General features: G+C 41.8%; 1 protein-coding gene across 1 annotated transcript; it reads right to left on the bottom strand.

The window, feature by feature from the left end:
- Positions 1-4,035: 4,035 nt before the first annotated feature.
- On the bottom strand, positions 4,036-27,105 carry QTRT2 (queuine tRNA-ribosyltransferase accessory subunit 2). The gene is made up of 9 exons (XM_021692494.1): positions 27,064-27,105; positions 21,906-22,123; positions 21,069-21,124; positions 19,076-19,152; positions 17,290-17,502; positions 11,577-11,776; positions 8,773-8,924; positions 6,543-6,660; positions 4,036-4,466 (listed from the first exon to the last, which is right to left on the bottom strand). The coding sequence occupies exons 2-9, from the start codon at positions 22,103-22,105 to the stop codon at positions 4,235-4,237; spliced, it is 1,248 nt and encodes a 415-aa protein (XP_021548169.1). The 5' UTR covers positions 22,106-22,123; positions 27,064-27,105; the 3' UTR covers positions 4,036-4,234.
- Positions 27,106-27,406: the final 301 nt, after the last annotated feature.

Here is a 27,406-nt window from a genome sequence, read left to right as displayed (position 1 = left end):
TGGTAAAAAGAAACAAGTGTCTGTTTAAAATCCTGGAGAGGAAAGACCCACTGACTGCTGGTCTTCCTTCTCTGGGCCTAGCAGTTCTCATCCATAAAATCGGCTGAATGGCTGAACAGGAGGATGCATTCTTTCCCTTTGAGCAGATTCGAAATGATGCTGGGAGTTTTCTGGGGATCGCGCCATGGAGTTGGGAAAACGTGGGGGTCTCTTAATGTGGGAATCTAGAAACCAGAGGTGCTTTTTCTGTATGTTTTGATGAGTCACCGGGAAAATTTAAAATGTTAAAGATGTCACAAAGCTTTCGCTCCAAATTCTAAACCTGAGGCTGCCAACTCGGAGCACCTAGGTTTTGTTTGGCTAGCAGAATATTTTTTAAAACTCGAACCAGCATTTACAAATTGTGAGATTTCTGAAAATCCAGATTTGGGGCTTCACTGAGAGACTGGAAGATCTGACTGCACTGGCCCCACATCAGCAAGTGGTGAGAGGTGGGTAGCAGCTGTCCCATTTAGATGAGGCACCTGCTCTCCGGTTTGACCATCTCTACCACTCATCATGGGGACCATATAATTTGTCATCCAAACTAAAGCACTTTTAAAAGTAAAAGAGGGTGCTGTTTGTAATTATGCCTGGATGCACAGACACAAACCAGGGCTATTATGGGCAATGAGGATGTATGGTTACCCTAATTCCTGTTGCTTACACTGGGCTTGCTTTTCTTTTTTGCCCACTGTTACTTGGGTTATGTGGTCATAAGTCAGGGACTCCCCTGAGGAAAATGGGGAGAGAAAAGGTATAAAGTGAGGATGAGACCTGAACGTTGAAAAACAGGGAAAGAAATGAAAAAGAATATTCAAATGAATGCCAATTACACAAAACCTTCAGGTGGAGGCAGAGCCTTGCTGGTGCCTGGCTCAGCATGTAAGTTTGACCTTCCAGGCTCCCTGCCCTCCACAGCACTGTCAGTTTTAATAAGCTGTAATCCCATAGCTACGAGCGAGACTAATCAAACTGCAGAGAGCAGCCTGTTCCTAATCAGGAAGGCACAGGATCATCATTTAACTCTGTGGTTTCTCAGTGAGCTCCAAGCTGCCTTGACAGGAAAAAAAAAAAAAAAAAAAAAATCCTGCATAAGATAGTTGTTTACACTCTCGAATCTTGACCTTTTGATGGTCTTTGTTTGAAATTTTTATTAAAATGCTTTAATTACCCAAGTATTTGGCTTAAAAAAATATTTAAGAAGCATCTTTTCCCCTTTATTCCCATAGAAGAATAGAGTAGCGTTCCCCCAGGGCACTTTAGGACACCTCAGACTGCCATTGATTTCCTGAGTCCCCTTGAACTGACTGCAGACCCCAACCCTTTCAACACCCACTCAGGGTGTGATTACAGTCCCCAGATTGGGGGCAGGACAAGCGGGGGACGTGGAATGGCAACTCACGTTGAGCACCTACAGGGGCCAGCATGGGCCCTTCCCCATGGCAGGAGTGGGAGCCAGGCCACGCCGCAGTGAGGCTCCAGAAGCCCCCAACACCTCGGGGCCATATGGCCCTTCTAGTTCTCCCCCTAGAGGAACTAGAGGCTACTTCAACCCAGGGGCAAGTCACAAGAAGCTATTTAGTGCAATGCTTTAACTGCAGAATGTTAGTCAGATGTGGCTAAAGTTTAACTTGGAAGCTGACTAGTGGTAGGCCCTTAGGCAAATTACTCAACCTTCCAGAAATTCCTGGTAGGCCCTTAGGCAGGCTACTCAGCCTTCCTGAAACCCAGTTCTTTTTTTTTTTTTTTTGAAGATTTTATTTATTTATTTGACACAGAGAGAGCGAGAGACAGCTAGAGAGGGAACACAAGCAGGGGGAGCGGGAGAGGGAGAAGCAGGCTCTTGGCTGAGCAGGGAGCCCGTTGCGGGGCTCGATCCCAGGACTGTGGAATCATGACCCAAGCCGAAGTCAGGCGCTTAATGACTGAGCCACCCAGGCACCCCTTCCTGAAACCTAGGTCTTAACATAGGAGTAATATCCACACCTCATAACCGCGCTGTAAGGGTCAACGAGATATATAAGGAAAGCATTTACTAAAGGTGACTGGTACGTTAAAAATGCTCTCCATAGGTTATGGTTATTATTATTTTTATTATGTGCTAGCATGGCCTTAAGGCCCCTAATTATATAATTTAAAGAGACAGATACATTGCTGAATCTCCTTGGATTCTGCATTTAGTGTGAGTGCACTTAAAACAATGGACCACAGATGAAATAAATGTAGAAAAAAATTCTTTTCCAATGGAGAACATTTCTAGTACCATGGAAATTTAATAGGTTGCCTAACAGACTCACTAGTATTTACAGGAAACAAGACAGTATATTTTTTTAATTAAAAATGTTTATTGGCTATTGACTTTAATTGACTTACATTAAAGGAAAAAAACATTTTTTCCAAATGTGCTAATAAGAAAAAGACCCAGAAAAATGAACAATGCTTGAGCAGAACACAGTGTTTTGAACATAAATAAAACTCATAAATTTTATATGGATTCTGGGATATTAATACTCTTCCAACAATGGATATGGCCTTGAACAGGAATATAAACATATGAACGAGTCTAGTCCAATATATTTCAAAGCAAGCAGATCCTTGAGAGCAGAACTCTTTCCTAACTACCCTTGCCATTCATGGAGAGACTACAGGAATGTCATGGACATTCCTAAATCATTAATAAAAGAAAAAACATATAGATACCTAACATAAAAATAGAGTAACCACATAATAATTAAAAACAATGTCAGTAATGCCCACTGAAATGAAAAAAATAGCAAAATATAGCCTAAGAATGTAAAACAAATATATTCCATGCTCCTACAAAAACAAAGGCATTTTTTTGGTTCTCTTGGTTGTTTTTACAAAAACTATGTGTGAATGTACTCTTACAGAAAACATGACAAATATAGAAAAGCCCAAGGAAAATAAAAATCACCTGTCACATCAGCACGAATGTCACTCCTTTGGTGAGAGCAGAAAAAACTCATAGAATCAGAGATGATCCAGGAAGGTCTTCCCAGTCTCAGGATCTGCTGATGCCAACTCACCAACCACTTCAGAAGTCACAGGCCAAACCTCTTTCTAGGCTCTCAAACATCTCGACTGTTGCCTGATTCCTGGTACCACTGCACTTTTCACTAGGCCAACAGTGATCAGTAAACAAGGACACAAGAAGGTTATGACTGTCATCGACAACTTTTTGTTCCCCCAACATTATAGCTAGATAGAATCTTGGAAGTTCATGTAGTCCTACCCCCCATGCCTGTCCATGTTTGTTCAGGAGGAAATAGGCATGGAGGGGTTAAGTGATTTGCCTGGTGTCACAGCTGAGTAGAACTGAAACCCAAGCTTCCATTTGCCAGGCCAGGGCTCTGTCCAAGTGAACACATGGTGAATGAATCTCCCCAACTGCTGGGGCTACAGTTCTTATGTGGTCAGACTATTAATGGCCTGAAGGGCAGACCAAAGTGGATCTGTATGACCAAATGAAAGCATCTAGGCAAACTTTCACCTCGTAACAGGCAATTGCATGGGCTCTCAGGAGACAAGTCACACATAGATCATGTGGTCAAACGAAGGTGCCCTGGGCCAACTGATCCTAGGAGCAATGTGTGAGCCCCACATTCCATGAAGATGCGAGCCTAGTTAAGTCACCAGAACCTTTTCTGACTGACTGCAGCAGTGAGGCAGCTTGGAAGGCACAAGTGTCTAAGAGGCTCCTGAGAATATAAGGATTAAAACTAGGAAACTCTTAAAATTAGTCAGATTGCTTTTACAGTCAGCAGTCATGTGTCTACAGAAGTCATGCTGCTCGTGACCAATCATCCCTTTTCAAGCTCTGATCCAACTCTCTGAACCCACACAATCTCATCAACCCTGCTTCAGGACTGCCCCTTCACAACTAAAGCTTTTGTCTTTGACTAAACGAATCTCCATTGACTGAAAGAGTTAGCACTGAAATATTAGAGGTCATGGTTCAATTCTTTCTGATCAGTTGGGGTCACTTAAGTCTTTGGAAGAAATCTCTTTAGCCTCAAGTCAGCAGAGTTTGTTCAAACTTTCCTTATTTATAAGCAGATCCTATTCTCAAATATAAATGATTAAAGCTAAGATCATTTCTTGTTCTCTTCTTCCCACATTCCAACAGCGGGACAGGCTCAGTGTAAAGAGTCAGACTTGCGTATGCCAGGTCTCAAGATGCTTGCCTGCAGATGAGCTCTTTCAACTGTGACAGTCTGTCGCTTTTTAGTGCTTCCCGGATGGAGTGGAAAAATCCAAAATAGTGTTCAAAGTTGTGCATCATAAGCAGGACCCCAGCCAACAGCTCGTTGGTCACCAGCAGATGGTGGATGTATGCACGAGTATGATTCTTACAGCAGTAACAGGAACACCCTCTCACAAGTGGATCAAAGTCCTCCTGGTACCTGAGAAAGGAAGTTACAACAATAGTCGAGAAAATGAGGAATACAAGCGATCCACAGCCTTGGCTATCTATTCTGCTGGTACATAACCAATAATTAATAACCTCACTGGCAAATGTAGTGCTGGGCACCTGCTTAGGATGACAATGTGGTGAAAAGTTAACCTAGGGCACGATGAGTCAGGAGACTCGGGAATCTTCCCCTGACAGATCTAACTTCCGGGACTGAGGCTTACACAAGAGCATCAGGAGAGAGTCCCAGGGTCACTCCCTCATGCTGAGCTTTGTTAGTCACACTGTAATGGCACACAAAGACAATAAATGCTGTTCTGATGCATGACACACGTCTCCCACTCACCACCAGAACTAGTACAGAAGACATGGTATGACCTTTCACTTGTAGAGCTTTTGTGTGTGTGTGTGGACTGCAAAGCACTTTGACATACACAGTCTCACTTAACCTCTGCAAACACCTTTGAAGACAGGCATTTTTATTGTCACTTCCCAGTGAAGACTACTAAGGGGGTCGAGAGGAAGGGCTCCCGAGCTACGGGGCCTTAGGTCTGATGCCCAGCTCACAACTCACTTGGGCAAGTCACTTAACTTGCCTCTGTGTCTTTGTTTTCTCATCTGTAGTGGTAATAACTATAACAGCATCTACCTTAGGGAGTTATTACAAGAATTAAGTGAGTTAATATAGCAAAGGATTCTCTGTGTCAAATGAATAAAATCTTAAAAAAAAAAGAGGGGGCCACCTGAGTGGCTCACTGTGTTGGGCATCTGCCTTCAGCTTGGGTCATGATCCCAGGGTTCTGGGATTGAGCCCCACGTCCATCGTGCTCCCTGCTCAGCAGGGAGCCTGCTTTTCCTTCTCCCTCTGCCTGCCGCTCCCCCTGCTGTGCGCTCTCTCTGTGTCAAATAAATCTTACTATTAGCACCACGCTCTAACCAACTGAGCTAACCGGCCTGCTCATTGTCAAATAAATCTTAAAAAAAAAAAAACAACCCAAAGGATTTGTACACTGCTGGGCACATACTAAGCACTACATATGTGTTACTTTTTATCAGCTATTAAAAAGAAGTTAAGGGGCGCCTGGCTGGCCCAGTCAGTAGAATATGCAACTCTCGATCTCAGGGATGTTGAGTTCAAGCCCCACATTGGGCATGGAGCTTACTTTAAAAAAAAGAGGAAGTTAAATGACTTGACCAAGGTCACAGAGCCAATGAGCAGTGCTAGGCTCCGAACTTCAAGTCTAGTGCTGACAATAAAAGAACTACAATTTCCAGTTACATCTATAATGTGAGAGAAGTTTAGTAGTAACCCATTTATATTACCCTAGCATTTGAAAAACAGAAATGAATCTCCTTGTCTATTTTTCAAGTTAAATATAGTCAACATCACCATTTCAGACCTACAATCAAGAAGCCTCTATAGAATATAGATCAGACCTAGGATTTTCATATTCTTTCATAAATTTTCAAGTCTGTACTATTCCTAGATGGACATAAATTAAATCTGAATCCCTAGAATGTTCCTTTACATAAGACAAAAAACACCCCAGCACTAAAGTGAGAATACCAAACTCACAGAAAAACCTCTCAGCGGTTCCCTAATAATTACTACTTTGGGCCAAATACAAAGTTACAAGATATCTTAGTTCATTCTTTATAGAGGGAAATATTTTATTAAGATTTATGACCTGTATATAACCAAGATGACTTAAGTTCCTTAGAATTGAAACACTTTGTTGTTTTTTATCTTTAAATCTTTATTTTGCTCTGACATTATTTAAAGTAATCGGAAAGAGTAAAAGACACCAGACAATAGATTTGGTCTAATCTTTCTGACAGCTCTTCTAAAACACCAGTTTTCTAGCCTCGGTTTTCTGACAAGACAAAGTACACAAACTCATCTGCAGAAAAAATGAGTTTTTCTGGAACTGAATTTAAGAAGGCCCAAATAATATCCAACTATAAATATTTTATGAAGTCATAAACTGAAAAGGGAACGGTTACATAAACTTTTAAAACAGACTAAAATTAAAAAGTCAGAAATCAAAATCTAAAAAAAATTCCTTACTTTTTTTCCTTCAGATTAATTTCAAATGATGTCATTTCTTGGTTGCAACTGGTTGTTTTAATTTTCTTTGTTTGATCCACATATTTTATTTCTTCCTGTGTCCCATTTTGTTGTAATACTGAAGGACAAACCCAACAACAAGTCTTGAATAAAAATCAGATAAAGACTGGCCATTGGGAGATTATTTCAGTAACTATTTTATGGCCTTTGACCCTGTAAATTCCATTCATGAGAATTTATCCTAAGGAAATGACATAAGAAAAGTAGTAATATGGGTCAAGATGATCACTGACATATTCTCTATAACATCAAAACTTGGAGATTCAACAATGTCTAAGCAAACTATGGTTACAAGTAGATAATATATAATCTTACTGTCAAGGAGTGATTTTAAGAAAACAGTTGGGGAGAGTGTGTGTGTGTGTGTGTGTGTGTGTTTGAGAGAGAGAGACAGAGATAAATTTGTGAGTGTATATTGGAGTTATGTCTCATCATCATATCCATGCAAATTAATTGTGCTTTGTAACTGCTTATGTTCCAAATAGATTAAAAGTACAATATGGTTTTAATTTATGTATTTTATGGGGACCCTAGCCTTCCAGGGAACTCAGATTATCCAGAACTATATGGGGACTTGAGTTGTTCCCTTGAACTCTTTAAGAAAGAACATTCCTGGATATATAAGGAAAACACCAGTTACTATGCAAAGAGCCAGCTGTCTTGAACAAGGACAAGTAGAGAAGTTTTATTGGGAAGGAGTAGTAACAAACGCAGGGTCAGCCCAAGGAGAATGGGCAAACACTCCTAAGAAGGTAATTTTGTCCAGATCAAAGGAAAGAGAGAAGTGACCTGAGCACTGAGCAGAGGACTATTATAATTTTGCTGCCGTAAATTTGCATGCTGATGTGGGAAACCACAATAATGCCCTGCCTTTCTGGAAAATCCTTATCACTAGGGGGAACTATATTAGTTCCTATATTAGGCAACTTATTCCTTTGTAATTTTCACTTTGCAATTAACAAAAGACTTTAATTTACTACATATACACACACACAAATATGATTAATAATAATACTTTAGTGGAAAATGTTCAAACTCTTTCAATTTTCCTGATCATAAAGAAACAGCTTTCTCTAGCCAAAAAGGAATCTGTCTGTTCTGGAGAACTCAATATCAGGTTCTTATGTTTTGCATATTCATGGTACAGAATGATTAACAGTTACCCATGTCCTTGTGGAAATAATTAAGCTTGTAAATGAACATTTATAGTGTTTGTGGTATGCTTTTCCACCCGTATACATTATGTTCTAGGCAGTTTAAAGGACAGCAAAACTGACCTCTTATATATAAGAATTTGACCAATCTGATTTATTTTGTTTCCAGAAGTAATTCAATTTCTGTTAATTATTAGATTACTTTACAAAACTGTAACATCTTCTGGATGAAATTTTAATAACTTGTGGGGAAGAAAATGAATCTTTAAGGAAGTCTCTGGCCCAAGCTAAATGTAGGGCCAGCGGTGACAGAGGAGGAATTCAAAGGACAGCAGGAAATGGGAAAGGAAATCACACCAGTGAAGGCCAGAGGGCAGACAAAGCATGCAACACTCTCCAGAAAAACTGGGTAGATAGTCTAAGGGACCCCGGCCCAAAGCCCATATCCCAATTCTTTTTCTATTGTCAGTCAAATGTCAGACTCTGAAACTGATATTCTTGACTTCTGAATAACTAAGCAATACAAGAAAATGGTGGTGCTTCAAAGAATATTAGCTTTCACATCCCTGTGTGTAAAAAAAACAAAAAACAAAAAAAGCAAAAGTAACACTAGGATCAGAGGGGGCGAGAGACTCCCTGTATTCTGATAGCATGGGGTTTGCAAAAAGCAGACAAGAACTCTTTTGTGAAAAACTAAATTAACTTTTACTAAGTAGTTCAAAGGTTTTCTGTTCTTAGATTTTCATCACTATTCACTCTGAATGTTCTTTTTTCAGATTGTTAATAGAAAGGGTTTTGTTTTTCTTGGTTCTGCTCAAAGATCACTCCATAATATTGAGGAGCTACGGTTTTGTATGCCAACATGCCAGAGCATACAGATAAGAAACAAACACGGTAGTTTTATAAAAGGCTGGCGTTATAGTATGCACATATTTCTGGCTTGTGATTCAAGGCCAGTAATGAAAAGGAAATAGAAGAAACTTAAGGATAACAGAGACTAACTTCAGAAGACCTACGTGTCTCTTCAGGGTTCGGCTGGTAATCAAAGCTGAAAGTCAGGGCACATCCCCGCTCTGTCACTTGATAAGGGAAAAAACTCTCAAATAAGTCCACTCCCCTTTCAATACACTCGAGGACCTCATCTGGCCGGCTGATTCCACAGATGAGCCTGTGAAAACAACAGTAAGAACAGTGACATGAGGACAATGCCAGGAATGGAAGCAGAGACTCTTCCCAGAGGGCGTTAAAAGTAGTAATAATGAGGGCACCTGGGTGGCTCAGTCGGTTAAGCGTCTGCCTTCAGTTCAGGCCATGATCCCAGGGTCCTGGGATTGAGCCCCATGTCCAGCACCACGCTCAAGTCCACTTCTCCCTCTCCCCCTTTCCCTCTCCCTCTACCCCTCCCCCTGCTCATGCACACTCTCTCAAATAAAATCTTTAAAAAAAAAAAGTAGTAATAATGAAACCCACCAATCACAGTTGCATGGCAGGCAACAGATAATAAGGTGTGATAGAAAGGACATAGGACTTTGGCAGCAGAGAGACCTGGGCTCGAATCCCAGCTCTGCCTTTTATTTACTTACTGTGCTATTTTGGGAAGGTTTCTTAACCATTCTGGGTTTTAGTTTTCTAATCTTAAAAACAAGAGCAGTAATACATACCTCACAGATTTGTTATAAAGATTAAGGAGATATTTGAAAAAGCACATTGTGGAGTTTCAGGTCCCAAAGAGAAGTTCAATAAAGGTTAGTTTCCTTTCCCCTCCCATTCCTTCTAAACAACCTCCCTAGTCTTCAACTGAACTTTACAGCCTGTGTATCCATGACATAAGATTTTTTTGAGGGTGCAAAGCTATATGTCAACTATACATCAATTTTTTTTAAAAAATTTTTTAAAGAGTGCAAAGCTGTGTGCTTTATTTCCCCCTCAAATACTTTCCATGTTTTAACTGTATTTTGCCTAGAATTCTTTTTCATAATTGGCTCAAGAAAGACATTTTTTATTTACTGTATTCTTTATAGGTTCATTTGCAAAGCAACTCTTGCTCTCAGAATTTCAACTCCGCCCATATGATCTGAGACTCTATTTGACTTTCTTTATTCTTCTTTTATTTTCTCCATTAATAAAAAGTCTGCATGGTGGGATGAGATGGTATTTTCAGAGGTAATCGGTAAGGCATTCCGGGATTTATCATACCACTCAACCGGGTTTTGCCACTAAAACAAGAGGGGGAGGTGCACTTGATTAGGGTTGGCTGGCTGGCTGGCTGCTATCTTTTGTTTGTTTTTCTACCCATAGGCCCTTTTATAAACTGGTGGAAAAAAGCTTACAGACTCCCTGATTTCTAAGAGAAGTCCAAAAAAAGGCTTATGCAATATTAAACAACCAGAATACTTAAATATATGCCGGTTTTTCTGACTACAGTTTCCTTCAACTAATGTAATGTTTTAGAACTCCCCTCCAACTGAAGCTGGCATTTCTACGCACATTATAGAATGAAAACAATCCCAGCTCTCAAATCCAGTAACAGACATCTGTGAGCACTTAGCTCAAAGAAGTCTAGAAAAAACTAGAAATACTAGTGCTGAATTGTTATCTGCATCAGAACAAAATCAGCACAGGATGGGGAGCAATGAACACAAGAGAGCTAGGTTAAAACTGGGGGGCAAGTACTGCCCGGGCTACTGGAAGTATCTTGCTCTGGCTGATGTTTCCAGGTTGTATTCGTGTGTAAAAATCCATCAAACTGTATATAAGATTCACACACCTTATCGCAAGTTATACCTGGATTTTTTTTTTAAGTGGTAAAATTTACATATACTATATACCATTCAACAGCCTGAGGGGCATAAAGCAGCATCCTATTATCAAACCCCTTAACAGATCTGTAGGAAAAAATCATGAATATTCATACCAAGTTGGATGAAAGACTAGGGATTTAAAACAAAAAGAAAAGAAAAAAAAAGAAAAATGTGGGTAGTCTAATAAGACATCAGCTGCACTCAGAACCTTGGGATTTTGAGCTTTGAATCTTGCAGATCGTTTCTCTACACCAGTATATAGTGAATCCCATGTTTATGGAAAGAACCAGCCCCATTAGTGTTGCCAGTCCTCTTGATTTCAAAAAAGTGACTTAACAACCTGCCTCAAATCTAAGAACTTCTTCAACGTCCTTATTATTACTACAGCCCATGTTCATTCTGCTAGGCACCCAAGATCTGTCCTCAACTTTCCTTGATTAAGGCCAGAGTTCCCCATGATTTTATACCTGTCCCCAGGCACCATGGTATAATGAATAAAGAACAAAATTTGCATTTGGCATAAAAATGAGGTGAAACAGTATAACACTTGCCCTCACTTATGAAGATCAAATAAACTAATTCAGGGGGCGCCTGGGTGGCTCAGCCATTAAGCATCTGCCTTCGGCTCAAGTCATGATCCCAGGGTCCTGGGATTGAGCCCCACATCGGGCTTCCTGCTCCGCGGGGAGCCTGCTTCTCCCTCTCCCACTCCCCCTGCATGTGTTCCTGCTCTCGCTATCTCTCTCTGTCAAAATAAATAAACAAAATCTTTTAAATCAGTCAATCAATAAAATAAACTAATTCACATGGCAATTTTCCTCATCTATGTTCTGAAATTGAAGGTGGGACAGCTGTGATGGAAACTCACCCCATAGTCTGCTTCAGCAGACTCAGCCCAGAAAGGACATAATCAGTTCATCAAAAGACATGCCCATGTAGAGATTCTGCATAATACACAACACCAGCACTCCTGCCCTGCAGCCCACAAGGCGTGGCCTGCATCCTAACTGAACACTAGCCTTGGTTTGTCTTCTGGCAGCTCTGCGGTGACTGATGACAACAAGTACAGTCTAGTTTCCAGGGTTGCTGGATTCCCTTGAAAGCCATCCAGAAGGAAGCCACCTACGGGCCGCTTGGCGGTCTCCCGTGCTGACCTCAGCCTCTCCTCCATCACGTCTCCACCTTCAATCACTCCAATGATGGTACTTTTCTGAAGGACCTAAGGGGAGAAAGGACTAAGTGCTTTTAACTGTTTCCAATAGTGGAGACCTTCATTTAAATGAACTTCACATGGAAGAGATCTTGGTGCAGCTGCTACAGTTGAAGCATGAAAGGGGGATGGGGCTCCCTCCTCCCCAAAACACACCACTTGAAAGCCACCCAAAGAGGTAAGAAAAGAGAAACTGAGCAATCAGTACATGCAGTCATGTTTGAGCTTAGGTTAAATTAAACACACACTGAGCAAGTATGAGAGGGAAAGGACAAAAGTACCAGTTTTCATTCGTTTAAATGACTATCCAGGCCCACTTTAAGCTACCTCCAAGTCTCTCTGTTACAGATAACTTTAAGAACTCTGTGGTTAGGATAACTGACAATCCATTTGGAAAAAAATAAATCTACACTGCACACCATCCTCAAAAATAAATCCCAGTGGCCCTCTAATCTAAACATACAAAAGAGTTACCCGAGTCTCAAAAAGATATATTCAAGTTTTCATAGTCTTGGAGTAAGGAAGGCCTCCCTAAGCAAGCTAAAGCTTACCAGAAAAGGCTAATGTATTTAAGTACAAAACTTCTCTAGTGAAATGGTGAAAATAGTGAAAAACTTCTCTAGTGAGACAAAGGCAAAGGAGAGCTCACTGCTCACTGAAATAGACAAATACTATAGGAAACCTCCAACAAATCTTCTATGGAAATGACAACCCCATAGAAATCTGGGCAGATATGTGAATATGAACTTCAGAAAAGTAAATGTGAATATGCTGTACACATGTGGAGAGCTAACTAAAGCTCACCAGGGAGCCTGCTTCTCCCTCTGCCTGCCACTCCCCCTGCTTGTGCTCTCTCTCTCTCTCTCTGACAAATGGATAAATAAAATCTTAAAAAAAAAAAAAATGCAGTAGATATAGCAATGTATGCACTGACAGAGAGTTTTGAGATATTGCTAAACAAAACAAGCACATTTCTGAACATATGATCATACTCATGTAATGAAAACCCCATACAGTAATGCATGTATGTAAAAACTATGTGTATGCAACTAAAAAGTAAAAAAGCAAATCAAGAGTGGCTCTCTGGTAGAAGAGAGGATTGGGGAGAAAGCCTGGAATGCGGTGAAGAGGGAATTTTGCTTCTCAGTTTAAGTAGGAGGGACACAATCAGAAAGAACCCTTGGGCAGCTGTGTGGAGAATGAATTAAGAGTGAGTATGGCTAAAGGATACGTAGGAGGCAAGTTTCATAACTCAGGTGAAAGACAAAGAAGACCCAGGCTAAGGCAGTGGCAGTGAGTGAAGGGGAAGGACAGGATCTGAAACTCCATCAGAAGGTACAATCAACAGGGGCACCTGGGTGGCTCAGTCAGTTGTCAGTTAAGCATCTGCCTTGGACTCAGGTCATGATCCCGGGGTCCTGAGATCGAACCCCACGCCAGGCTCCCGACTCAGTGGGGTTGGGCTCCCTGCTCAGCAAGGAGTCTGCTTCTCCCTCTCTCTCTGCCCCTCCCCCTGCTCATGTTCTCGCTCTCTCTCTCAAATAAATAAAAATCTTAAAAAAAAAAAGGTACAATCAACAAACTTGACCAATTACTTGCTCACGGAGAGGATGAAAAGTCTAGGATGACTCCTGGCTCCTGTTCTAGAAGTCCAGGGAGAGACTGGGAAGAGCAAAGACAGGGAATCCTAGGAAAATAGTGGAGAATGAGGCAAGATGATCGTTCTGTTTTGTGCATTCTGAGTTTGAGGTCGTCAGCCATCGAGGACACGTGTGATACCAATGTGACGACCCAGGCTGGAACAGCAACCCTGGCACACTGCTGCCACTCCCCACAGCAGACATGGGTGACAGATAGGTACTCTCTTCCTGTTGCACCCAGGCACAGCTCCAAGCACCTTGGGATCAAACCCATTTGCCATCCCTGGCCCAGGAAATATGTGGAGAAGAAAGCCAACACTAGAACTTTGGGGAGCTTCAGTATTCAAGGGCGTTCAGAATAAGAAGATCCAGTGAGTAAAAAAGGAAGAAATCACAGGAAAAGGGAAAGATGTATGCAGACATACAAAGCAGGTAGTTAAATGGGCCTGCCCCTTTACGTGACTGGCATAGCCCTAACCCCTGCCTGAGGAAAGGCCCAAGAATTTTGGCATTGGACAGGACATCCAGCCCAAAAGGGACCTCACCCGCTGTGTCAAATGGCCCTGCTACATCCAGCTGCAGTGGCAAAGGGCTTTTCTCTATAAACATCTGAAAGTACATCCTGCAATTAACCAGTTCACCCAAGACCTTGGCCTTGGACCGCCAAACAACTAATCAACCTGCTTAAGCCGGCCCACAAATACAGAGCAGAGACCAAGCAAGAGAAGAAGCCAAGATTGTTGGTCCGGGCTGAGAAGAAAGCTGCCAGCAAAGGGGATGTCCCCACTAAAATGCCGCCTGTCCTTCCAGCTGGGGTTAATAGTCACCACATTGGTGGAAAATAAGAAGGCTCAGCTGGTAGTGACTGCACATGATGTGGATCCCATTCAGCTGGTTGTGTTCCTGCCTGTCCTATGTCATAAGATGGGGGTTCCCTACTGCATTATCAAGGGGAAGGCCAGGCTGGAGCATCTGGTCCACAGGAAGACCTGCACCACTGATGCCCTCACACAGGTTAACTTGGAAGACAAAGGAGCTCGGGCTAAGCTGCTGGAAGCTATCAGAACCAATTACAGTGACAGATATGATGAGATCTGCCATCACTGGGGAGGCAATGTCCTGGGTCCAAAGTCGGTGGTTCACATGGCCAAGCTGAGAAAGGCAGAGGCTAAAGAACTGGCCACCAAACTGGGCTAAGTGTGCACCATCGAATTTTCTGTACGTAAAAGTAATAAAAAGTTCTCTTTCAAAAAAAAAAAAAATTAGGATGTAAGTGTAAAAGAGGGTGCTATTAATAATCATGTCAAGAAAACAGCATGATCATAGGGATAGAAAGAGGGACCACCACACAGCAATAATGTGAAATGATAAAGCTGACTAGCATGGAAGAGGGACTTGAGGCTCATCCGGCTGTTCTAATAATCATGCTGTCACACTCCCTGTCCTCCTTTCTACTCATGTAAACATTATTACTCACCCTACAAGGATAATGATTGACTCAAAACAATTGCTAGTGAGCAACACTAACAATTAGGACCCACGGCAATGTCCCCACGCTGAACTCTTACTGCGGATACGAGAGTTCTATTCAGAATGACAACTAAGTTTCCTCCAATCATTTTATGTATACTAACTTTATCAGCCAATTATATTTTTTATTGGTACACTCAAGATAACAATGTTCCTCAACCTCAATGCACTTTGCCACAGTTGGACCTGATCACATTGCTCAGGATTACTCCACATAAGTGATCTGAACACTGAATTCTCCCCTCCGGTCACACCTTCTCTTCTCTCACCAGCTCTGTTCTCTCGTGACTACATCCTTTCCCAGCTTCATTCACTCTGCTACCAGGATATCTGATCTACCACCACAGCTTCATCCTCCCCAGCCTGTCAATACCAGCCACCATCAGCAAACATTTACTGAGGGCTCACTTATGTCAGGCATTCTGCTACATGATGGATACAAAAAGGACACTCAAAAACTAAGTTTAAGGAGGTCACAATCTAATAAAGATAAACACCATTAAGAAATCATTGCACTATGATATGAGTATATAGCTCCAGTCAGAGCTATAATATAGCCACATACAAATGAAACGGGTGGCAAAGGATGAATAGAACTTCCTGGAAGGGTCAGGGACAGTTCCCTAGAACGATGAATGAAATGGAATGAGCCGGGTCTGGAAACAAGAGAAGCAATATGGCTAGAGATCAGAAAAAAAAAAAAAAAAACAGTACAGAAGGAAGTCCGTGTACAGCCTCAGCAAAATGAAACCGGGAAATGCCTCAGGGAACTGTGGGTGACTCAGAAGGGCCTCAAACACAGGAGAAAGTGGTCGGCACTGAGCTGGAGTAGGCAGAGGTCAGATCACAGCAGCCTGTCCATGTCACAGAAGAGTTGACACAGAGAGTCACTAAATTCTCTTAGGGAAGTGGATATGGGCGATTTGTGTCTTATGAAGATCTCTCAGATAGCTGGGCTGAAGATGGATTGGATGGAAATGAGAAGAGACAGAGTAATTAAAAGGTAATGTCTACATAAGAGATGATGAGGTTATTGTGCCTCAAGGTGGTGCTAAGAAAGATGGGGAGGTGGGGGCAGATCCTAGATATATTTAGGGAGATGGAATCAAGAAGGAGCAAACAATTGGATATTAAACTGGGTATTAAAAGGAGCCTTGAATGTGGAATTTAAGAAACCAAACAAATGAACATAGGGGAAGGGAGGGAAAAATAAAGTAAGACGAAATCAGGGGGCGCCTGGGTGGCTCAGTCGTTAAGCGTCTGCCTTCGGCTCAGGTCATGATCCCAGGGTCCTGGGATCGAGCACCGCATTGGGCTCCCTGCTCGGCAGGAGGCCTGCTTCTCCCTCTCCCACTCCCCCTGCTTGTGTTCCTGCTCTCACTGTCTCTCTCTCTCTGTCAAATAAATAAATAAAATCTTAAAAAAAAAAAAAGACGAAATCAGGAAGGGAGACAAAACATATGGGACTCTTAACTCTAGGAAACAAACTGAGGGTTGCTGGAGGGGAGGTGGGCGGGGGCTGGGGTAACTGGGTGATGGGCATCACGGAGGGCATGTAATGTAACGAGCACTGGGTGTTATATGCAACTGATGAATTGCTAAACTCTACCTCTGAAACTAATAATACACTATATGTTAATTAATTGATTTTAAATAAAACTTTTTTATTTTTTTTAATTATTATTTTTTTTTTTTAAAGATTTTATTTATTTATTTGCGAGAGAGAATGAGAGACAGAGAGCACGAGAGGGAAGAGGGTCAGAGGGAGAAGCAGACTCCCCGCCGAGCAGGGAGCCAGATGCGGGACTCGATCCCGGGACTCCAGGATCATGACCGGAGCCGAAGGCAGTCGCTTAACCGACTGAGCCACCCAGGCGCCCTTAAATAAAACTTTTTTAAAAAGGAGTCTTGAAAGACTCAAATTTCTGGGCTGAGGAACTTAGCCGCTATGAACTAAGACAGAGAGGAAAAGAAAGGTTTGAGGAGATCAGATACTGAGTTTGGTTTCCTCTGAGTTTGAGGTGCATGTGAGGGATACTCTAGTAGAACCCAGCTGCAGTCCACTTTATGTCATTCTGAAGCTAAGCAGAGAGAGCTTGGTTATCCACGCAATTTGCGAATTATTCAGCAATTAAAACCAAGGGGAGGTTGCCCAGGGAAAACACCCAGAGTGGGGAGAAAAGAGAGCCTAAGGCAGAATTCTGGAGAGTTAGAACACGTATGGCTCAGGAAAAGAAAACAGGAGAGTAAGAGAGACCAGGAAGTGAGAAGCAGGGAAGCAGGAGGAGGAGCAGAGAATGGCAGTAAGCCAGAGTTTCAAACAGCAAGGAGTGGTGGGCGCTGCAGCCTTACCTCTGACTCTTTCTGTAGCCGTAGACAATTATCCAGGAACAGAAGCGATCGATCAACAGACTTCCTGGCTCTTTTTATGGAAGTTGCTTCCTCGCAAGATGCCTCTCCATCTGACAGACACTGGAACCAGTCTGGCTGAAGGGTCTGCTGAATTGCCATGAACTTGGAAGCAGTCATTTCCACTCGTCCCCCAAGACCCCACACGGACACAGACTGCCATGGAACAAAATGATGAGGAATCAGCAAGAGTGAAATGCAAATCAAAAGGAAATAATAAAATGATAAAGCAATACTGAATTTAATCCTTCCTTACAAATAGAGAGATGGTGGCATTCACTATCTTAGACATGGGGGGTAGAAGCTTCTTGTACTATATTCCAATTCTCCGAGCACCTTATGGCTCATAGAGAATCCTTCAGTGACCACACAGCCAGCTTCTGAGCTAGCCCCAAGAATTCTTTGGGATACTTTCCCAGCCCAGTCTTCCATTCTCCGAGACCCCACCCCATGCATGCTGTCTCTAAACACACCACAGACTTTGATCGTTCTCTGTCTTTGATCACATTGTTCCTTTTGGCTGAAATGCCCTCCCCCTACTTCTCTGCCTGGTAAAATACTATGCATCCTTCAAGAAAGGTCCAAATATCATCTACTCTATTGTGCCCCCCAAACCTATCTGGGCATAATCCATCACTCACTCTTCTAAGCTCTTGCAGCAATCTGTACTTATTTCTTTTATAGAAATGATAGTACTGAGTATCCCAATTCATGTCTGTGCCCCAAAAGCCTAGTCTAGGGCCTCACACATTATTGAAGGTTAGTAAGTTCTTACTGGATTGAGTTAGATACACATACAAAGAAGTCAGAATGTACGTAAACATCTCTATATAATGTTCTTTCTTTGGTTACTCCTTCCCCTATAGTATCTTTCTTCTTAGAAGAGATTGACAAGGACATGAATGGGGACGCCACCTAGAGTCTTTTTATTCTGGCCTAAGGCTTAAGAACACTGTTTAAATGAATCCTCTCTCCCTTACAAATGGGGTAGATAACTGAGGTAAAAATACTCTCTTTTGGATTAAAATTACAAAATAAAAAGAAGTTTAAAGCAGAAGACTCACTTAAAATACTTTTCTTAGGTAAGATTAATAGATACCATTAACATCGATAAAGCGGGTGCAGGAAAAGTAGCTGCATTCGTAAAGCACCAGCATATATGGAGGGCTTGCCAGAATGTAGTCCGCAGGTACAAGACCAATGTGCCATGTCTCAGGTGGGGACTTTTAATGAAGTCCTTTTGATACTGTTCTTCACTAGCTAAAATCTCTGGCTGTGCACCCAGCTTTTTCAAATGCTGTTCTAAAAGCAAGCAGTATTACACGGAGATTCTACTATATATAGTTATACATGTGATAACACTCATCAGCAACTTTCCTAGCGCTTCCTGAGGTTGTTAAAACTGCAAATAAAGCATGGCACAAAAAAACTATTGCTTTCTACCATCATAGCAATTTCTTTTTTTGCCATGTACTTGACCCTCCTTCATCCCCCAATTTTTTTGCAACAATGAAAATGCTGAGGATATATTCCTTACCCCGTCTGCAGGCAGCCCTACTCTAATTCCTATAAACCACTCATCCCACTATATTCATCGAAATAAGGAGAAGGTATAAAGGGGTCAGGAATAGGCTAGCATCCCAGGCAGTGGGATCTAGCACTGGAAAGCTACAACAGGCTGACTTTCTGGGATGAAGCTGCAGCCTTGGAGGCCTTTCTGAGAACACACCTTGTTTGTTACATAACCGGCTGGGCAGGGGCTCACTGGATCATGCAGGGAACAGTACAAGAGTGATTCTGGCATGCCTGTATAAACATAAAAAAGAACTCTTGCAAACACTTACATCAACAATTACACTGTGTTGTAACAGAGAGCAGCTTCATATGTGTACTACTGGATAAAGTAAGTATCGCTAGATGTAGTAAACTGTTCATACCCGATCTTAGAATTATAAGAGGCCTGTCAACATGAATGAAAAGATTACCTTTAAAACCTACTCATCTGAAAAAAGAATTACAGGTTCGTGTCTAATGACTGAGTTGCTACAAAGGAAAAGTGTTTTTTTTTTTTTAAAGATTTTATTTTATTTATTTGAGACAGAGAGAATGAGAGACAGAGAGCATGAGAGGGAGGAGGGTCAGAGGGAGAAGCAGACTCCCTGCCGAGCAGGGAGCCCGATGCGGGACTCGATCCCGGGACTCAGGATCATGACCTGAGCCGAAGGCAGTCACTTAACCAACTGAGCCACCCAGGCGTCCAGGAAAAGTGTTTCTTAAAGTATGAAATACAATAAAAGTGTTTAGTGGCATGTTATGTTGACCCTACTTGATTTGTTCTGAAGAAAAATATAATATCTAGTATGTTCATTTTAGGTACCATCCAAAGGAACAAGCTACTGGAAAGACAAAATGATATGGTCAAAAGGTAATCTGATTAATAATAAAGCTATCCCACATCATGGGACCCCGGGACAGAATTACAGGGAAGCTATAGCATACTGAATAAAAATGGATCGAATTCTCAGTAAGTTTCATTGACTCAAGATGAAATTTCTTGGGTTCTTTAGTCAAAAATATAGTCATATAAAAAAATTTTTTTAAAGTGCTCACTAAACCATATGTGCTTAAATTTCCTATGCTACCTTATATTTTCATTAAAAAAAAAAAGGATTTCACTGAAAAAAGACCCAGAAAATAAAGCAAGCAAAAAACAAAAAACAACTCTGCAGTTCTCCACCTATTTTTCCACAATTTCAATTATTATAGTTATCTCTAGAAAGCTTTTTAAGCTATTTTCACTTAATTATATGCTTGTATACTTTAAAACTGCTTTTAAAATTGGATTCAGTCCAAGGAAAACATTACATAAATCCTTCTACTTGAAAACAGGGCCTTGTGACCAACAAGTCGTCATGCAATTTCCCAGAGAAGCAGAGGACTGAATAACCAGTGGAAACAGAATTTTCCTTCACTTAAGTGAGTCTTAGATATTGGGAGAAAGCTCAGGAGAAAGTGGTCTACAGAAGAATGGATTCTCTAGCTGCCACTGCGAAACTTTTCCTATAATCAAATGGACACATGCATCTGTATATAAAATCCTATTTCTGGAACAAAAGATAATATTAACATACCAGAATACAGCTATAGATAAACACTTCACCTTCTGCTTCATCTTACGTTTTAGGCTCAAACACGGCTAGACTGCTTTGGATCTTAGGTATGCCCCATGCAGTTTCTTACCTCTGGGTCTTTGCTCTGTGCCTGGGATGTCTGCCCACACTTGTCTGCCACCACCACTGCGCCCACCTCCCGACCTGGCTAAGTCCTACTTTTCCTTGACTCAGATAAGGTACCCCTTCTTCCTCCCTCTCTCAAGAATCCTTTCCTTAGTCTGACCTCCGTCCACATGAACCCTACAGCAAGTTATGTGCTCCTCCCTCTGGGCTCTCCTGGTACATGTACATATTCCTAATCCTGCAAATGCGGTCACTGCATCCTACTAGAATTACCTATTTATCTTTATTTCAGACAGGCTCTGAGTTCCACTGGGGAAGCAACTGTTCCTACTCATCTCTGAATCCCCAATGCGTAGTTCTTAGATGCCCAATAAATGCTCATTAAATTAATGAATAAGTAAATGTATGAATGAAAGATCAATCAACAGCGCCTCCAAACTTCAAATTAATATGTCATGAGGCAAACACAAACAACTTGATTTTTACCTATAAACTTTCCAATTCCTTCCTTATAGTCTGCCAAGATTTCATGGTGTTCTGCCCTGTAAGCAAAACAGAAAAATACATAATAATGAATCATTCTACAGACACTCTGTGCAACACCTGAAACCCACTTCCCTGCACCCATCAAGCTATGTGAGAGGAGTAGTAGTAGTAGTAGTCTTGAACAAAAAAGGATGCCATATTCAAGAGTCCCAACTCATTAGGCTGTGTTCATTAGCCAGAGTACAGATCTTCAATTTACAAGTAGTTCTGTGAGAACAGAAACTGGCAAAGATCAACTGCTTCCAAATGTCCAGATTTTCTTCCTCCCCTCTCCCCTTTAAAATCACTATTATTAACACAATATTGCAGTTATTTCATCATACAGCAGGTTCTTCAATTAAGCATAAAGTCAGTATGTACATTACATAAAATGATCTAACTCCATTAGTTTTGTTTTCATAATGTAGTACTAGCAAGTACATGTGCAGATACAGGGAAACATTTGAGGCTGGTGCATGAAGACAGCCTCTAGAGACCAAGTTTAGTTCTCACAGAGCATTCCCTGCCCTGTGCCCTGTCACCTCTGGGAGGCAATGAGGACCACCATACTGGCACAGTTGGGCCAGAGGAATAGTGAAGCAGCTCTGACATACAGGTCCGGCCTATGGCTTCCAGATTAGGGCCAGAGGACGTATTAACACTTGACATCTGATTTCATTCTAAAAATCTATAAATTTTGTGCATATAATCAAAAAAGTCTTTCTCTTTACTGCACCTTATTAAGGTATCTGAGCTGCTGCCAGAGTTGATACTTAAGTGATCGGGTCTAACACTTACAACGAGGACAGCGTAAGCTGAGCCATGGCAGGAAGCCTGTGGATAGTATGCAGTGTCTGATGGGTCAGGTGTGGGGCAGAGCCGGTCTTGGTGTACAGAAGGCAGGCTGGAATGTCCATGGTGTGGTCCCCTGTTTTGCCCAGGTTTTTTATTTTTCCTAGGCGACAGCCATCAACTACCTTGGTAAGACTCAGCTTCATCCTAAGAGATTCCTCTACCTAATTAAGAAAAGAAGAGTAAATTCAGGAGTTCCATGACATCTAAAGGCTAAGCATTTTACAAAATAACCTACACGATGATGAATGACAGCATGTTTATTACTACTTCCAGTATACAATTGTTTTAGATATCAGGGAAGATATCTTTCCCCAAAGACCCAGAGCAAAATGATGACATCAACCACATTTAAATTCGGTCATGGAATTTTTGTCTACACTGATGAAAATCAAACAAATGGAAGGACAGGAATAAGGACTAATCACAGAAAGAGTGTGCATTCTTTTGCCAAAGGCTAGCTTTCAGCCCTGAAAATGTATATAGAAGAAGGCCACACTGCTTAAGCTATACTGATTACTGATTTGATCCTTTTTTTCCTTTCTTCAATTTGAGAGAATGCTAGGCAACATAGCAATTTCTCCTAATATGTTAAGTAAAGAAAGCAGGTTCCAAAACAGCATCCTGGTGTTTATTGAACTATATGTAACAATATGCATCAAAAGATAGAGATTATCTCTGAGAGGTAAGATTATTTTCCAATTTGTTCTTATATGGTGTCCAAATAGAAGTGAGAAACCACATGGAGCATACATGCAATTCATAAGCAATTCAGCTTTACTTTTATCAGGGATCTTGGCGACTAGTCCCTGGTCCTTTTGTGTAGCAAGCCCTGGATCTGGTCTATACACTTAGCACAGATCCACCCTCAGGGTCAGGCTCAAACAAACCAATCTCAAAGACTGAACAACAAAATAAGAATGCACATTATTTAATCTGAGAACCAAAAAAGGAAAGAGGACCAGTTCCTGTATTCATGCCCTATGGGGTACCACACAGGAATCCAAACGCCACACGAGCATATTATCTGGAGTAGGAAGGGTAAGTAATGATTTACATATCTATGTAAAGATAATTGAAAGGAAACCCACTGGTCCTCAGATTCCCCAAGGTTAGACACAGGGACTGTCCAAGAGGGAAGCAGCGGGGTGCCTGGGTGGCTCAGTCGCTGAGCATCTGCCTTCGGCTCGGGTCATGATCTCAGGGTTCTGGGATGGAGCCCTGCGTCGGGCTCCCTGCTCAGGGGGAAGCCTGCTTCTCCCTCTCCCCCTCCCCCTGCTTGTGTTCCCTCTCTCGCTGTGTCTCTCTCTCTGTCAAATAAATAAATAAAAATCTTTTAAAAAAAAAAAAAGAGGGAAGCAGCAACTAGATCCGGAAGCCCAGACTCTTGGCTTCCAACACTTAGCTTTCTCTTAGGGACCTCTTAGACCTGTCCTTGCGGAAGGAAACAATGAACATGTTCTAGGAGTCCCCATCTTCTAACAGAAGAGTTTCAATTGTGATTAATAATCCGCTCAATTCTGAAAGCATTTTCTCTTATCTCCCTTTCCCACTGTTCCCTCAATTGAAGAAACAGATTTCTTCATTCTTAACGCAAGGTCTGTCATTAGGTCCTTGGGAGCTCTAGAGGACACTGGCCATGTTCTTGGATGCAGAGATGGGTTCTCCTGTGATACAATGCACAAAAGTTTAATCCCCATATTTTTAAAGATAAAATTCAAAATCCTCAGCTTCGTATACTGAACCCACTAGGTCAGCTAGAGAGGAGTATCCACTTGGCTCTCTCCATAGTGCAGGACTTTGATGCTATGTACTCACACCTGCTGTTTGGGGCTTCTTAAAAGTCCCATCCTAATGATGATAAATCAACATGTCACCAAACAAAAAAGCAAACAAGGAAAAGTGACGGCTGCATTTAAGAAAAAGTATTTTTTATTTATTTGACAGAGAGAGACACAGCGAGAGAGGGAACACAAGCAGGGGGAGTGGGAGAGGGAGAAGCAGGCTTCCCGCCGAGCAGGGAGTCTGATGCGGGGCTCGATCCCAGGACCCTGGAATCATGACCTGAGCTGAAGGCTGACGCTTAACCTACTGAGCCACCCAGGTGCCCCAAGAGAAAGTATTGTACTAGATAAATTGCTATTGTCAGTGATTCTCTGTAACATGAGAATGAATACAAATATTAGAGGGCATTAGAAAATACCCTTCAGCTGGAAATCAACATTTAAAAAAAAAAAAAATCCAACTTTGCCCAGAGCTAGAAGAACTGCACTTTCCTTTCCCCATTCACTGTTCAGTTTATGATAATTTTTATTAGTGCACCCATTTTCTAAGGGCTCAAATACAAGTTTTTATCACCGAGTAATGTAAACATAAATACGCACATACACATATTCATGTACATGTTTTTTTAAAACATGCTTTGGGGGGTGCCTGAGTGGCTCAGTCATTAAGAGGCTTCTCCCTCTCCTGCTCCCCCTGTTTGTGTTCCCTCTCCCGATGTCTCTCTCTGTCAAATAAATAAATAAAATCTTTTAAAAAAAAAAATGCTGGGGCGCCTGGGTGGCTCAGTCGTTGAGCGTCTGCCTTCGGCTCGGGTCATGATCTCAGGGTCCTGGGATCGAGCCCTGCATCGGGCTCCCTGCTCCGCGGGAGGCCTGCTTCTCCCTCTCCCCCCTGCTTGTGTTCCCTCTCTCGCTGTCTCTCTCTCTCTCTCTCTCAAATAAATAAATAAAATCTTTAAAAAAAAAATGCTTTGGGAGGGATATAATCTAAACCAAGCAAATTTCTCAAGAAACAAACCAATAGTCTCCAAAATACCAACCGACTTTTATTTGCCTTCATCATCACCCTTCTCCCCTGTGGGTCACTCACTGAAGGTATCTTCTAAGATTTGTGGTGTTATGCTTTTCTAAATATACATTCACACTTCACTTTTACAAAGGGAGTTCCGAGGAAAGTCTTAAGGAAAAACCATTAACAAAAGCCACCTGGAAATGGTTCATGGAAAAAACTTTATCACTTTAAGGACAAGTGATAAGCTGGCAATGGATCTATGCCTTCACGAGGGCTAACAGAGATTCCCTGCACCTCTGGTAGCATTGTACTGACATGTCCTAACAGTTCCAGTGCCACACATGCCCCACCCCGCCTCCCCAGCATTCCCTCAGAAGAAGGGATTTCTAAATGTTTTTTAGATGAATTCTCTACTGACTGTCATGATTGTGATATGCTAAGGGAAAAGAGTAAGCTTAGGTGAGCACATTTTTTTTGTGAAAGAAAAACTGTATACATATTTATAAACACATATGTACACATACACGCTACAATGTTTATATATGCATAGAAAAAAGTCTGAAGGACTTCTAAACAATATGGTGCACTGAGTTGACTCAGAAAGACACAGAAATGATGGATTTTAAATTCTAGAAAACAATAACAGAAGATGAGACAGCCTATTCAGAGGTAGAGTATTCTAAAATCCTTATACTATTTGGGAGGGAGAGAGAGATAATGAATCATGTCAAACTGTTAAGTATGTGTGCCAAAATTTTTAAAGTAACCATTAAAAGATTAATGATGGAATGCATAATTTCTGAAACCATTGGTGAGGGATGGGGGATGATAAAAGAAAAACTGGTTGATACAATAAAAGGCAAGAAAGAGGAAAAGAGACCAAAAAGCACATCAAATATAGAAAATACAAAATAAGATGGTAGAAGTAAACCTAAATATGTCAGTGATCACGATATAAGTTAACAATTTCACATAATGACAATAGTAGCAGCTAACATTTATTGGGCATTTACTGTCTTTTCCATATTAACCCTGCTAAAATGTATCATCATATCGACCCTGTAAGACAGATGCTATTAAGTGCATTTTACATGAGAAAACTGAGGGTAATAGAGTCACCATCTGGGAAGTGGCAGAGCCAGGACTTAAATCACGGAAGTCTGGCTTTAGAGGTTGTACTCTAATAGGCTGATAGCCTATTAGAAGTCTCATCTTGTCCATACACATATGCAATGTTTATATTAATTGTAATGTTAAGATACAATTTTATAGTCATATTTTCCATTTTGCTATAGTGTTCTTATTATTTTCTTTGTTTTCCCTTACCTTTCTTCTCTGCCTCTATCCATCCTCCCAGCCTCTACAACCTTTCTCCATACTCATACAAACATTTAAACATACTCGTATATGGGAGGGGATTTTTTTTTTTAATGGAAACATACCACACTATGCACTTCTCTGCAATTTGCTTTTTTCCCAGGAGGAAATGGATATCTTTCCTGGAGAAGAGACACAGAACTAATTTACCCTTTTAAAATAACTACTTCATGATATTACATAAATTGGATGTGACACAATTTATTCAACCATCACCCTTCTGATAGACACTCAAGTTACAGAGCAGGTCCTATGATCTCTGCAATAGTAGGAGGACACAACTTCCCTGATCTCATTTTCACCAATCTCAAGTCTAGTATAGTTTATGTTTCCTGGCAAAGCTCTATGTTTACATTGATTTTTCTTCGTTACAATATTCCAGTGATTTAGGTTTGCCGATGAGTAAATCCGGGGTTCGCGTTATTAAAGTTTCCTCAGGTCATACAGCCACAAAGCTGGGTTCAAAGCTCCCACGTAAACCACTACCTCTCCTTACAAATCCATGTATCCTAGAAAGTACTGCCTCCTGGAACATCTAAGTTCAGTCAATAGGATGGATTTTTCTTTACTCCATGGGCCCCCTCCACTGGCCCCAGACCTCGCGAAGCCCTTAGCTCAAGGATTCGAGATCGTCCAACCCTCCTAGGTATCCTGTGCAGTCCAGAAAACACTTCCGGCTGAGAGCCTGATTCTCGAGCAGAGGCCGGTGGAAAGGAGGCCCTTTTCTCTCTGAGACGCAGTGAAGCTTACACGATTTGGGAGAATCTGGACTTAGAGAAGCCAAGATCCACCAGGAGAGCCAGAAAAGGGAAGGAGAAACATGTCAGGGGTACAACTACAGTTACTGCAACACAACGAGTACGCGTCTGAGAGCGACGCGACTCATCCACCCGTGGCAGCCCCCATTCTAACAGGAAAAGGGGGCACTTACCTGCACACCTCCCACCTTGTTTTGGCCTTGAAACCCCTCAAACTCCTCGTATTTCGCTACCACGTGTCCGGCTAGCAGAATTCTCGGCCCCCTAAACCACCGCCTCCGCTGCAGAGCCAATCAGGGAGCACTGCGTCATCCCCGGGCGCCAGTAAAAGGCAAAGGTAATATCAAAGCGAGCTTTGGCGACTGCGAGGCCGCGGGACCGCTGCCGTTGCCATGGGTTACTGAGCTAACCCGTTCCGCCTGCGCAAAGCCTCCTGGGAGTGGTGGTTCGGCGGCGCCCCACACCTGCCTTCTTTGCGGCCGGAGGAACTACAACTCCCAGGACGACCCGGAAGCA

Source organism: Neomonachus schauinslandi, chromosome 1, assembly GCF_002201575.2.
Source record: "Neomonachus schauinslandi chromosome 1, ASM220157v2, whole genome shotgun sequence".
Classification (NCBI taxonomy): domain Eukaryota; kingdom Metazoa; phylum Chordata; class Mammalia; order Carnivora; family Phocidae; genus Neomonachus; species Neomonachus schauinslandi.
The sequence above is the reverse complement of the archived record's forward strand: the minus strand, read 5'-3'. Positions and strand labels throughout refer to the sequence as shown.